Consider the following 13,981-nt stretch of genomic DNA (forward strand, 5'->3'; position numbering starts at 1 on the left):
AGAAAACACTACTTGTGGACTGTCAGGATCCGAGGTATAATCACAGGGTAAAAGAGTGCAGCCACCGCGTCTATACACAATGGACCTTATTCTGGTTCACACTCAGTTCGCAGCGCTGCGTGTGATTTTAAGCTCGCCTGCCATTCGCACGGCGTATTCGCCCACCCCCGGCAGCCACGTCACTGCCTCATTTCTCAGGGAATGCCCAGCGTTCTCATGGGAACATCAATGGGCGTTCCCATGGCGCAATTATACGCCGCCACCCCACACCCACCACCCGCACTGTGGGTGCGAATGGGACAGTGAACTTGCAGTTCGTAGCGCCCGTTTCACCCGATGTATATGCGTATATGTAAATGCGTATATGCGCAGGCGCAAAACATCGCTCCTTTGCGTAGAAGACTGATTCTGAGAAAGGAGCAAATAAACATAAAAAAGTCATTTTAACCTTGGTGTAACTGTGCAAATGTGCAGCTGATAAAAGTTTGTTCTCGCTTGTAAATGTCAGTAAATAACAACAAAGCAGACAGTGTTTTTATTTTCTGCATGCAAAAAAATGCAATAGCGCCCGCTACATTGCAATATGGTGTATTCCAGGAACAACTACCCGGCATTTGCTCTGCTCTTAAATTTACTCCTAAATTGGCATTATTTAAATGAATCAGATATTAAATAAAAAAAACATTATGAATAAAGGTTTCGGGGATGTGGACGGATGTGAGTCCGGATAATGGCAGAACTTTCAAGTGGTGGTGGTATATATTGTTCCACCTCCATTCTCTAGGCCTAAAGCTGAGTTTTAATATACTGTACCGCACGGTAGTGCTCCATGTGACTGCCAAGCAATACAGACAGCATCCCAGTTTCTTATAATAATCTGTGCTCCCTTTAAACTCTGATCATCAATTCTGCTTGGATATTATGCAGAAGAACCTGTTGGCAGAGGCAATGGGGAGAGGCAGAGAATAATAGCCAGAGGCTGATGGGAAGAGGGGGACGGGAGAGTCTGAGGCTGATGGGAAGAGGGGGACGGAGAGTCTGAGGCTGATGGGAAGAGGGGGACGGGAGAGTCTGAGGCTGATGGGAAGAGGGGGACGGGAGAGTCTGAGGCTGATGGGAAGAGGGGGATGGGAGAGTCTGAGGCTGATGGGAAGAGGGGGACGGGAGAGTCTGAGGCTGATGGGAAGAGGGGGACGGGAGAGCCTGAGGCTGATGGGAAGAGGGGGACGGGAGAGCCTGAGGCTGATGGGAAGAGGGGGACGGGAGAGTCTGAGGCTGATGGGAAGAGGGGGACGGGAGAGTCTGAGGCTGATGGGAAGAGGGGAACGGGAGAGACAGAGAATCAGGGCCGGATTAACAATGGGCCTGATGGAGCTACAGCTCCAGGCCCACTCTCCAAATAGGTCCTAGCTGAGGGCTAGGGCTTTCCAACAAGCCCAGCCCTGCGTCGCTAGCCCCCCAGGATACGGAGATACCGCCAGGCAAAGCTGGAACGTTTTCCCCATAGGATAACCTGCTAATTCCGACCCCGCCCGGTTCCAACGGCTGCCAGTTCCCCTCCGGAATCACAGAAGCTCGAGTTTGAGCTCAGTCAAACCAAGTCGCCGGGCCTTCAATCTGATACCAGGCTGGTCCATATGGGTTAATTTTTTTCCAGAGATATTGCTGGTAAACTGAAAGCGATTCATTTCTGAAATGTAATTTAATGGCTGTTCATTCATTTGAAGCCCACTCAAAAGTTCTTCAATATGATACTGGTCTCATGTAAATGGGTCAGTTGGTTCGAAGATATAGCTGGTTGGTTAAAAAGGGGGGTGCTTTTCTCTCCCCCTCACACCAGAAAATGCAGGGACTAGGCTGGTGTAAAAGGAGTCAACCCGGGAATGTCCCTGCATGATCCTGGGTCCATATTCCCTGGTAAATCCCTGTATTTTCTGGTGTGAAAGGGGTATTATTATTTCAAATACTTAGCCGGGACCTGCAGTGCTCTGAATACAGCCGGGTAGCCTCCCTCTCTCTGTCCGGCTGTCAATGGCTGTCATTTTTGCTCGGCGGCTGTCCCCCAGTTACCGCGAGTTGGCAATGAGCTTGTAATCCCACATGGCAACGAGCATGGAACCCTTAGCAATGAGCATGGAACCCCTGGCAACGAGCATGTAGTTCAGCAGCACTTATGTAGCATAATTTTTAATAGGCATTATGGTGTTTGGCATAATACGGCATGAACATTTTGGTGTGTGGCTTAACATGAAATGGGCATTGGTTGTAAATTTATAATGCGGACCTTTGGCCGCACAGTGCCCCTGTTTATGAAGCATATTCTGCATTATTGCTCAATCCGTTTGGTATACTGTAATGTGTATTTTGGCTCATTCCATGTTGCATAATGTGTAAGAGACAAGTACAGTATAAGGGGGTTACTATTGTGTTGCATGATTTGTATAAGGGGTATATGGTGTGGTAAAGTTAGTTGACCACCTAAAAGGTGCTTAAATGTTGTCTACCAAGTTTTGGCTTTCAGTATTTTTTTTATGACTGGAGTGCCGCCTCACCCCGCAAGTATCTTAGGACATCAGCATCCTGCGGGTGCACATTTGGAGTGCACCCGCCAATATATCTCCCTGCATTTTTCTTATGCCAGCCCCCTGCCTTTTCCAGGCATATATAATTAGTTGAAAGTATATACACAAATACAGACACACCCATGAGAAGACCACCCAACCAGAACACTGGTCACGCCCCCCACATTATTAGGTGCTGGCCACAACCCCTATTATTGCACATAATAGGCCCTTGATCATTTTCAGCTCCAGGCCCATTTATACCTTAATCTGGCATTGCAGAGAATGATAGCCAGAGTCTGATGGGAAGAGGGGGGACAGTTGAGGCTGAGGGTAATTGGGAGAGGCAGAAAATGATAGCTAGAGGCTGATGGAAGAGGGGGATGGTAGTGGCCGAGGGTGATGGGGAGAGACAGAGAATGATAGCCAGAGGCTGATGGGAAGGGAAGGGGGGGGGGGGGGAGCAGAGAATGAAGGATAGAGATGAGAAGAGGCAGAGGATGAAGGGAAGAGGAGAAAAGTTGATGCTGAGGGTGATTGGGAGAGGCAGAGAATAATAGTCAGAGGCTGTTGGGAGAGGGGGGGTGGTAGAAGCTGAGGGTGATGGGAAGGGTAGCGAATAATAGCCAGAGGGCTGATGGAAAGGGGGGATGGGAGAGTCTGAGGCTGTTTGGAAGAGGGGAACGGGAGAGACAGAGAATGATAGCCAGAGTCTGATGGGAAAAGGGGGACAGTTGAGGTTGAGGGTAATTGGGAGAGGCAGAAAATGATTGTCAGAGGCTGATGGTAGAGGCAGAGGGTGATGGGGAGAGGCAGAGAATGATAGCCAGAGGCTGATGGGAAGGGTGGGGGGGGGGGGGCAGAGAATGAGGGATAGAGATGAGAAGAGGCAGAGGATGAAGGGTAGAGGAGAAAAGTTGAAGCTGAGGGTGATTGGGAGAGGCAGAGAATAATAGTCAGAGGCTGTTGGGAGAGGGGGGGGGGTGGTAGAAGCTGAGGGTAATGGGGAAGGGTAGTGAATAATAGCCAGAGGCTGATGAAAAGGGGAGGGCAGAGGGAGATTGGGAGAGACAGAGAATGATAGCCAGAGGCTGATGGGAAGAGGGGGACGGGAGAGGGAGAGGATGATAAACAGAGCCTGATGGGAAAAGGGGGAAGGGAGAGGCAGAGGGTGATTGGGAGAGGCAGAGAATGATAGAAGAGGTTATTGGGCAGAGGGAGATGGAGAGAGGCAATGAGAACAATACTACACTGGTATTATCGGGTGGCAAGTCTCTGTCTATGAGCCCAGTTCTGACACCCAATGTGTCAGTGAGTAATGAGTGCACCTGTGCTACTGCCACGTGACCTGGGAAATGTGTCAGTGAGTAATGAGTACACATGTGCTCCTGCACGTGACCTGGGAAATGTGTCAGTGAGTAATGAGTACACCTGTGCTCCCACTGTGTGACCTGGGGCATGTGTCAGTAAGTAATGAGTACACCTGTGCACCTGCTGGGTAACTTGGGAAATGTGTCAGTGAGTAATGAGTACACCTGTGCTACTGCCACGTGACCTGGGAAATGTGTCAGTGAGTAATGAGTACACCTGTGCTACTGCCACGTGACCTGGGAAATGTGTCAGTGAGTAATGAGTACACCTGTGCTCCTGCCACGTAACCTGGGAAAGTGAACCCTAGCAGCCCAGCCGGGGAGAATCACTAGGGTTCATTTGCAGTCCAGTCAGCAAAAGAATGTGTTTGTCAAGATGATGCCTTCCACTACCTGGGCTCAGCACAAATAATTCATTAACATGCAGTATCCGGTGTGACAGTAAACATCCTGTGGGGGCCCTGCCTCAGTACCACAATATATAATAATATACACAAAGTGCACGACATCAATAATACAAATACATTTATACAGGTGCCGGATGATGTCGTGATTCCAACTTACAGGGGCTATTCTCCCTCGTCGGAGTCTACGACCCCCATAGAGGGAAAATAGTGGTTCTGCTCACAGCCAGATGAAGGGGGGGGGGGGGGGGGGGAGTGTGCTGGGGGGCATGCACAGGGGATACTGTACACTGGACCACCCCTCTGTCCAGGGGCCCCAGGGTGTGCTAGAGCACACTGACTTCACTAACCCTCCCTCTTGTGTAGCAGCACAATAAGGCAGCCAGAATGCGATCAGGACAGTGTGCAGTGCAGGCAGAGAGAGTAAGATTTACCACTAGGTAACCCAGGCAGGCGCTTAGGGCTAGGTGGGTCCCAGGGGGCCTGGCGGTGACCGCTGCCGGGGATGGAGCAGAGCTGCAAAGTTAATTGAATGTGGTGGCCACGCCCCTGCAGGCTGTCAGCGCACTTGGTTGATTGGACAGCTGCTGCCGGGAGCCTGATAAATAAATAAGTAGAATCTTGTTGCTCTGGGCAACATCCCATCTTCAATAGAAATCCTACTGTCCCCACGTGTTATTAGTACAGAGGAGCTCTTGCATGTGACAAGATAAATGAGAGATTATTATAGGTTAAGTCGTCTTTGTTCCGCTACAGGAAAACGTTATAAAAAATCATTGTGTCTCAACTAGGTGGCACTATAAACAGCACCCAGCCAATGTATGATTACCATCACCTGTGCTGTAACACCTTTCTTATTAATTACATAGTACAACACAAGTGGCGGCAATCATATATTACCAGGGAAGTCCGGGTAGAGATGATTTGGTATCTCCTGGAAAGGGGCATGTTGGGAGGTAAGTACAATCTAATCTCTTATATATTTGGCTACATCTGTCACTCAAAGTGTGTGAGTGTGTCTCTAACGCTGGGTGGAGCCTCTGACTCACATGACTGACTCACATGACAGAGAACCAGCCCAGTGAGCCCACAGTGCCAGACACCCTCTGCCTCCCCATGTTGCCCAGGAACCTACTCCACAGCCACCAGTGGAGCGCCCCCCCCCCCCCCCGCGATTCACAAACCCCCCGCGTGCCCGCCCCACCTCCCCTCCAGCGATTCATGGCACCCCTCCCTGCGACACCCCCCCCCTCCCGCGATTCGCGACACCCCCCCCCCCCCACCACCACACCCCCTTCCAAATCATATGCTCTCTATGTAACACATTTCACCTATAACTCAAGTTGCAATACAGGCATCTTACATACAATTCTAACCATATTTCTCATATACAAACGTTCACAAATTAAGGGGGCGCAGCCTCTTACGCCGGTGTGAAGAGCGCCCATAGGGCGCGATAAATCACCTAGTATACAATAATAGTCTGCTAATCAAGGCGTTCCTGATTACATGGCTCTGTTTAACCAATAAGACCAAGGGCGGTCTGCACGCCAGTCCTGTATTCTAGCACAGGTTAATTAACACTACTGCACCACATTCAGCCTCTTGGATTACTTGCAAGGTCAATGGATTTGTTTCTTGTGCGGAGCAAACTGTTTACATACAGATTTTATTGGTGCATTTGGTATTTTTGCAGTTGATATTGTTAGTTTTCTCTATTTGTACATTGATGTTGGTAATATATTGATATTAATATTGTTATTCTAGCATTATCTGGTATTGTTCATTAATCTTTCATATATACACTGAATACACCCCTGTTATATATGTTTTTGGCTACTGGGTAACAGCAGCTTGGTCCGGGTCTCGTATTGATCACTGTGAATATCTCCTGTTCTGAAACTTGGCTTAAGCTACTTATACATCAGCTTATTACACCTTTAAACTGGGACATTCATGGATTACACCGGTTCTGTGGGCTGATTACAACCAGGTGACATGCAGGCATGAAGTCAGCCAGCCCCAGAACGTGTGTACCGTCTAATAGGCCAGATGTACCAAGCTTCAAAAGGAGATAGAGTGGAGAGTGATAAACTACCAGCCAATCAGCCCCTAACTGCCATATTGCTGTTTAAAAATTAGTTAGCAGCTGATTGGTGCTTTTATCACTCTCCACTTTATCGCTTTTTGAAGCTTGATACATCTGGACCTCCTGTGGGTGGTTAGGGTATGGGATGCCAGCAGTCAGAACACAGACAGTGGCATCCCAATGTGCATAATCTGGAACATGCTAGGTACTGTAAGTATTCTAACCCTCCTTCCCTACCCACCCCATCACCTAACCCTAACAGTACCCCCTTAATGCCTTACTCCCACAGTATCGCAATAGTTGACCCCACCCATAGTGACACCACTGTAAACAGGCAACCAAAACATTGAGCGATGACAGTGATTCGCACAAATCTTAAGCTGTGTACACACTGGTAGATATATCTGCAGATCATCGGTTTGCAATTATATCTACAATGGATTATCCATACATGTTGCCCAATCTGTCGGGATTGACATCACAAATGAAGGGGGGGGGGGGGGGGGGGTATTGCGTGTGTCAGTTCTTGTATCCTAGATCTGCATCGCAGGATCTCACCCAGACGGGCAGAGCTGTTGCAGATATATTTAGGACATTGGGCCAGATGCACTAGTTTTAAAGTGGAGAGTGATAAACCACCAGCCAATCAGATCCTACCTACCATGTCACAGACTGTGTTTGAAAAATGTCAGACAGGAGCTGATTGGTTGGTGGTTTATCACTCTCCATTTTCTCACTTTTGAAGCTTAGCGCATCTGGCCCATAATGTTTAGGTAGATATGTTTTAATGTAACCAAGTATTCCAGTTTTTGCTTTGACAGTATTTCCCCTGCTATCCCATCCTCTCCCCTGAGGGCCTGGATTATATCATGGAATAGCTAGGAGACTACGCAAGCAGCCTGTGAACACATCTCTTATAGATCCAGTGCACTGGCGCAGGCTGTAATTGACACCCGCAGCCTGCCGTTAGCACAATCCCTCAGCACTTTGATTTCCACCAGTAGGAACGCAGCTTAACACATTTCAGGGGATCTGATCAGCAAATAGACAGACCCACAAGTACCTTCCATGTGCAGTTGTTGAACTACACATCCCAGAATGCTCTGCTTCAGTTTTGCTATTTGGCCATGCTAAATCTGATGCAGAGCATGCTGGTATGTTTAGTTCAACAACAGCTGGAGTGTCAAGGTTAGCCATCAAGGACCCAGGGGCCAGGTACTTGCACCAGTCACTAGCTCGCTGTTAACACTAGGGCTTGCTGGCAAGAAATCTTATCATTGTGTCCCCAGACAGAGGGAGTGTGGATGGATACATCTACATTTTTGTGTCTGTCAACACCCAAGCAAGTGGATCCCCAATTAGTGTAGTGCTTCACACTGCACATTTAATCATTACCAGAGTTGAAGTTTGAAGTATACCCCCCCTCCAACAAAATAAAATAAAAAAAAACATGAAAAACCTATCATCAAATACAGACGGGGCATTCAAAAGCCACCAGCAAATTTTAAAACCACTAATACAGAACTAAGGCTGGCCTTACATCAGGACAACCAGCATCCGATCCAGCTAACAACTTCCCCGTCAGCTTCTCAGACACATGATTTGTGTCATTTCACATAAGATCTGCAACTCCCAGCATACTGGTCATTAGCAGCATCTGCAGATCATACGTACACGACATAAGATCTGAGGATACACCTCAGGATGTGCAGTAATCAGCCAGCGGACGATGGGTCAAAATAGTGCATACAGACCTGAAATGTATGGCCAGCTTTAGTTTATTTAATTATGTTTATGTAGCAGAGGGCTCCACCTTGTGACCAGTCAGCTTATTGCAGGCTTCTGTCACTGCCATTTAAAAACTGTATTTGTATTTTTAACAACTATTTTGACTGTGGGAAAATATCCCAAGTTGGGTTTCCATTATGGGTGAACTCTAACTTCTCAACCTAGGGATATAGTCTAGTTAGCATAATAATGTTCCAGGTAATTAGTGGGCAGATGTGTGGTTTTCAGTATTTAGTTGCTGGTACTAGTAATTAGTTATTTAACAACTTAAGTGGTATGCCCGGAAATTTTCTGGGCTGAGTTGCGCTGCCGCAGCTGGCTGTCCCGGAAATTTTCCAGGCATACCACTATGTAGGTGCACTGCACTGTTTAGATCACTTAGAAATGAAGAAAGAATCACCGTGTGTGTATGCCGTTTTAGAGCACAAACTACTAGTACTGTACCAACTACATTCTGATTACCACCATAGCAAGGTGCAGCCACTAACAGTGGCTCAGATCTTCGTGTGCATGCAGTCTATGTCCCAATTTGTTTAACCACTGTTGTTTCCAACTGTAAAGCGCAACGGAATATGCTGCGCTATATAACAAACTGTAAATAAATAATGCAGTCAAAATCTAGTTGGAGCACTTACCAAGTGAGTTCAGATCACTACAGGTGTACAAAACCCTAGATCACATCGCTCTGTGTAGGGGCCTTCTAGACACCTTAAATCGCTAGGCGCAAATCTCGTTGTGTATACATATTATTAATACCTCTATGACCTCTGGACTGAGGCGGTTTTAAATACACAGAATTGAAAACCTTGTTAATAAATAAAAAAAGACGAAGCTTTATTGGATTTTATTATTGCTGTCCTTTTTAGGTTGTACATTTTTTTTCTACAACAAGGAGTCAATAGTCTTCTCTGTCACAGGAACATACACTTAAACAATTTTGACCCATCTGTCCAATAGACAGTGTGAAGAGTGCCATAGAGTATGTGTTCTACCTCCGGATCCGATATGCAGTCCTGGGCGCATCGGAGCCAGAGATCGCCATGGCTGCCACAAGGCTTTGTCAGATTCTGTGGCAGCACATTCCATACATGGTACGCAAGGCTGCATACGATATCTCACCAACGTGTTTAAAGGCCTTTAGCTCACTGGCAGCTGAAAGCGAACCAGTGATACTATATAAGGGTCATCACATAACAGTGTACACAATCACTGTTAATGCACTGGGTGGCAATGCTCAATCTAAAAGTAATTTGGTGACTACTTTCCCAAACCAGTGCCACCTTTCATCATACTGGTGACTTCACTTTGTGCACAGAGTTCTAGAACACAGGAACCGTGGCAGTATGGAACAGTAACTTGCAGACGCATTACAGCACTACATCGCTGGGAAGGGAGAATCCTCGCTGCACTAATGTGGGCTTGCTGGCATGTTACAGCCCAGAGATTCCCAGACAGTCCTGGTTTTCTTAACATGCAGAGACCTGGTTCAGAGGTTCCTCCAGGTAATGCACTAGAGCTTGGGCCTGGTTAAAGAGACAGAAAGAACCATTACATACGAGTATTCCTTTACACATAGGATTATTCTGTCATAAGGAATAAACATGTTCTATATTGCATGTTTATTAAAGCACTGAGCACACGGGGCCTGATTCAGGGTTGTAAGTAAATCAAAAGGCCAGTAACTTTCTGGCACAAACCATGCCATAATACAAAGACCAAAAATAAATCTGTGCCGGTAAATACTGGCTGCTTTTGCATGCAGCCCACACATGTAAGGAAGCTTTATTTTTACACTGCAAATGTAGCTTTCAGTACGAACACACTACTTACTGGAGTTGCCTTACTTACAAACATGAATCTAGCTCATTAAATGACTTGACACCAGGGATGGGGAACCTTTCGGCCCTCCAGCTGTTGTTGAACTACACATCCCGGCATGCCCTGCAAGTTTTAAACTAACAAGGCATGCTGGGATTTGTAGTTCCACAACAGCTGGAGGGCCGAAGGTTCCCCATCCCTTGACAAGTCATCAGTGTGGTGGTTGAAAAGCTAAAAAATTAACACCCTACAAACAAGAAGAATGCATTTACAATGGCATTAGCTCAGCAACTTCTAGAATCCGGTTGGTTGCGATGAGCAATGTCCCATCTTTAGTACAACTTCCATCTTGGTAAATGTACCCCTATAGGGTGCTTTTTTATGAAGGCTTTGGGAGAAAGGGATTAGAGAGAAGAGGGTAGAAGGTGACACTTTCCTACATCAGTTATACACCCGGTTTCCTAATATCCACTGAAGTGATGACGGCGGCGCTTGCAGATTATACAGGTATTACGGACATGTATACATCAGCTGTGTTATCTGCATGATTGTACGTGGATGCATTTAGTATTGCTGAGCACTTACCTTAGCCTTCAGCATGCCAAATCCAACAGTCTCTTTGGCATACATACACAGCAACAGGTTTGACACTCTTGTGATCGCAACGCGGCCTTCCTGTAACACAACAGGCACATTATGGGCATCAGAGTAACGTCCTAAGGAGCCTGGCATCATATTTACACGTTTCCCGTATTTACCAACCACCTAATGACTTCCCACTGACAAAATGTAGTTCTAAAGAGATCCTGTAACCCTGCACTGCAGAGTGTAACGTGAACGTGTGATAGCCATATATTGTAGATGGAACTAATAATGATCATTGTCCATAAAACACGAACAAAACTTTGGTCCCTTTAAACCAGAACAAAGTTCCAATATTGTTTACGGACATGGAGAGCGAGGCTCCTGGGGGGGGTCACTGGCTGGCACAATGTATACATCAACAGGGGCAAGAAAACGGCCAGTCACCCTAAGCCAGGTCTGAGCTGGAGTCACCAGAAGACCCCGTGTGAGTTACCTACCATACAGTCCATAAGGATGAATTTAAGATGGTCCTCGTTGAAGGCCTGATGTCCATTTTTATCATAGGCAGCCCAAATGTTGCTAGCAATAGCAGCTGTAACTCGGGCATCTGTGTCACCATAGCCAGAATATGCAAGTAGAGAGCCTTCATTGTTTAGGAGCCTGCGGGATAGAGAAGGACAGGACTGAGCAGACTGCTCCTGGAACTCAGGATCAAACATCACAACTTTAGGCACGGACAGTGTAATGGTTAGCATTACTGCCTCACAGCGCTGAGGTCATGGGTTAGATTCCCACCATGGCCCTAACTGTGCAGAGTTTGTATATTCTCCCCGTGCTTGCGTGGGTTTCCTCCGGGTACTCCGGTTTCCTCCCACAATCCAAAAATATACTGGCCGGCTAATTGGCTCCCAACAAAATTAACCCTAGAATGTCTGTGTGTGCATGTACATGTGGTAGGGAATATAGATTGCAATCTCCACTGGGCAGGGACTGATGTGACCAACTATACTCTGTAAAGCGCTGCAGAATTTGAGTGCTCAATATAAATAACTGGTAATAAATAAAATAAATAAGCGTCCACATCTCCCAAAACATAATATATTGAATAAAAACTAGTAATGCTGGGTACATACCAGCACGATGCAGCTCATGAGCTGGTCGTCACAGGAACGTACAACCCACTCACGAAATGATGGAGCCCACAACCCGCTCAGAAAATGCACCTGATGCGATCGCGACCCGCACCCACTTCAATGGTCATTTCTCAGATCCCACCTGCTGCAGGTAGGATCTCAGAAAAGACCTAACGACCCACGCATCGGATCGGGATTGCATCAGAACGGCAGTGAAGTGGCCCAAAACATGGCCAATTTACAATCGGCCGAGATTGTATGTAAATTGGCTCATTTTGGGCCAAACCGTCCTGGTGTGTACCCCACATAACACTTAAAACTCTGTCACTTCCTCCCAGGCCTTCTGTTGTAGTACTCCATTGCAATGGTTCCCAAATCAATAGGTGCAAACCTGGCCCTTGTTCCACCGGTCTCAGTCATTCTCTGCTTTTCCTAATTTTACCATCGCAGCCTGACCTAGATTAATTGTCAAATCACCTGTCACTTAAGTAAGAGTACGTGGGGAAAAGCAGAGCCCAACACAAGACTGTAGGAGTCATATAAATGGAAGACAGAGCCCAGCTAAGGTTTGTAGAAGGAGAATAAGTGGACAGAGGACAGGGCAGGGTGACAGCAGGAGAGTCAGTGGGGAAAGCAGAGGCCAGGACAGGGTGACAGCAGGAGAGTCAGTGGGGGGAAGCAGAGGCCAGGACAGGGTGACAGCAGGAGAGTCAGTGGGGGGAAGCAGAGTCCAGGACAGGGGACAGCAGAGAGTCAGTGGGGGGAAGCAGAGGCCAGGACAGGGTGACAGCAAGAGAGTCAGTGGGGGGAAGCAGAGTCCAGGACAGGGGACAGCAAGAGAGTCAGTGGGGGGAAGCAGAGGCCAGGACAGGGTGACAGCAAGAGAGTCAGTGGGGGGAAGCAGAAGCCAGGAACAGGGTGACAGCAAGAGAGTCAGTGGGGGAAAGCAGAAGCCAGGACCGGGTGACAGCAAGAGAGTCAGTGGGGAAAGCAGAGGCCAGGACCGGGAGACAGCAAGAGAGTCAGTGGGGAAAGCAGAGGCCAGGACAGGGTGACAGCAAGAGTCAGTGGGGGGAAGCAGAAGCCAGGACAGGGTGACAGCAAGAGAGTCAGTGGGGAAAGCAGAGGCCAGGACCGGGAGACAGCAAGAGAGTCAGTGGGGAAAGCAAGAGAGTCAGTGGGGAAAGCAGAGGCCAGGACCGGGAGACAGCAAGAGAGTCAGTGGGGAAAGCAGAGGCCAGGACAGGGTGACAGCAAGAGAGTCAGTGGGGAAAGCAGAGGCCAGGACAGGGTGACAGCAAGAGAGTCAGTGGGGAAAGCAGAGGCCAGGACAGGGTGACAGCAAGAGTCAGTGGGGGGGAAGCAGAAGCCAGGACAGGGTGACAGCAAGAGAGTCAGTGGGGAAAGCAGAGGCCAGGACCGGGTGACAGCAAGAGAGTCAGTGGGGAAAGCAGAGGCCAGGACCGGGTGACAGCAAGAGAGTCAGTGGGGGAAAGCAGAGGCCAGGGACAGGGTGACAGCAAGAGAGTCAGTGGGGAAAGCAGAGGCCAGGACAGGGTGACAGCAAGAGTCAGTGGGGAAAGCAGAGGCCAGGACAGGGTGACAGCAAGAGTCAGTGGGGAAAGCAGAGGCCAGGAGAGTCAGTGGGGAAAGCAGAGGCCAGGACAGGGTGACAGCAAGAGTCAGTGGGGAAAGCAGAGGCCAGGAGAGTCAGTGGGGAAAGCAGAGGCCCGGACAACGATGCATAAGAGGGTAAGGGCCGGGGCTGGATACTCACAAGGTGCTCTGGACACCACCGGTGTTGGCCTGGCTCAGGACCTGGGTCAGCGCTTTGGGCCGCAACATAATAATACTCCTGCTGCACCACAACCAAGTTAGCAGCCTGTCCTACTTATTCTCATCATGTGACCCAACTCCGCCCAATATGGCCGCGACGCAGAGCACGCTGGGAAATGTAGTCCGAATGACCAGAAAGCACGGCAATACATTAAAGGGTCTCATCATCCCCACAACAACGACTGCTGAGAGTAGTGTAATAGCCAATAATAATACTACAAAAAATTACCGCAGACTCGTATTGTCATGGTAGCAGACTAGGCCCTGGAACGCATGGTGCGTGCCACGCCTCGTTTCCGGTCGAATGCGGGCTGCCATTGGTAAGTTTAGTTTCCATGGTGACAGGTATACGCCTCTGCGAGCTAATTGGTGGCGAGAGGTCAGGTGGTGAGGGGAA

The 13,981-nt window shown here is 48.2% G+C and overlaps 1 protein-coding gene across 1 annotated transcript; it reads right to left on the bottom strand.

Moving 5' to 3' along the window:
- Window positions 1–9,041: 9,041 nt before the first annotated feature.
- Window positions 9,042–13,753, bottom strand: LAMTOR2 (late endosomal/lysosomal adaptor, MAPK and MTOR activator 2). Its single transcript, XM_083167122.1, has 4 exons — window positions 13,526–13,753; window positions 11,113–11,275; window positions 10,616–10,705; window positions 9,042–9,735 (listed from the first exon to the last, which is right to left on the bottom strand). Exons 1-4 carry the CDS (start codon window positions 13,591–13,593, stop codon window positions 9,679–9,681), a joined length of 378 nt encoding a protein of 125 aa, XP_083023248.1. The 5' UTR covers window positions 13,594–13,753; the 3' UTR covers window positions 9,042–9,678.
- Between the last annotated feature and the right edge of the window lie 228 nt (window positions 13,754–13,981).

The sequence above is a fragment of the Crinia signifera genome, chromosome 12, assembly GCF_055691185.1.
Source record: "Crinia signifera chromosome 12, ASM5569118v1, whole genome shotgun sequence".
NCBI classification, from domain to species: Eukaryota; Metazoa; Chordata; class Amphibia; order Anura; family Myobatrachidae; genus Crinia; species Crinia signifera.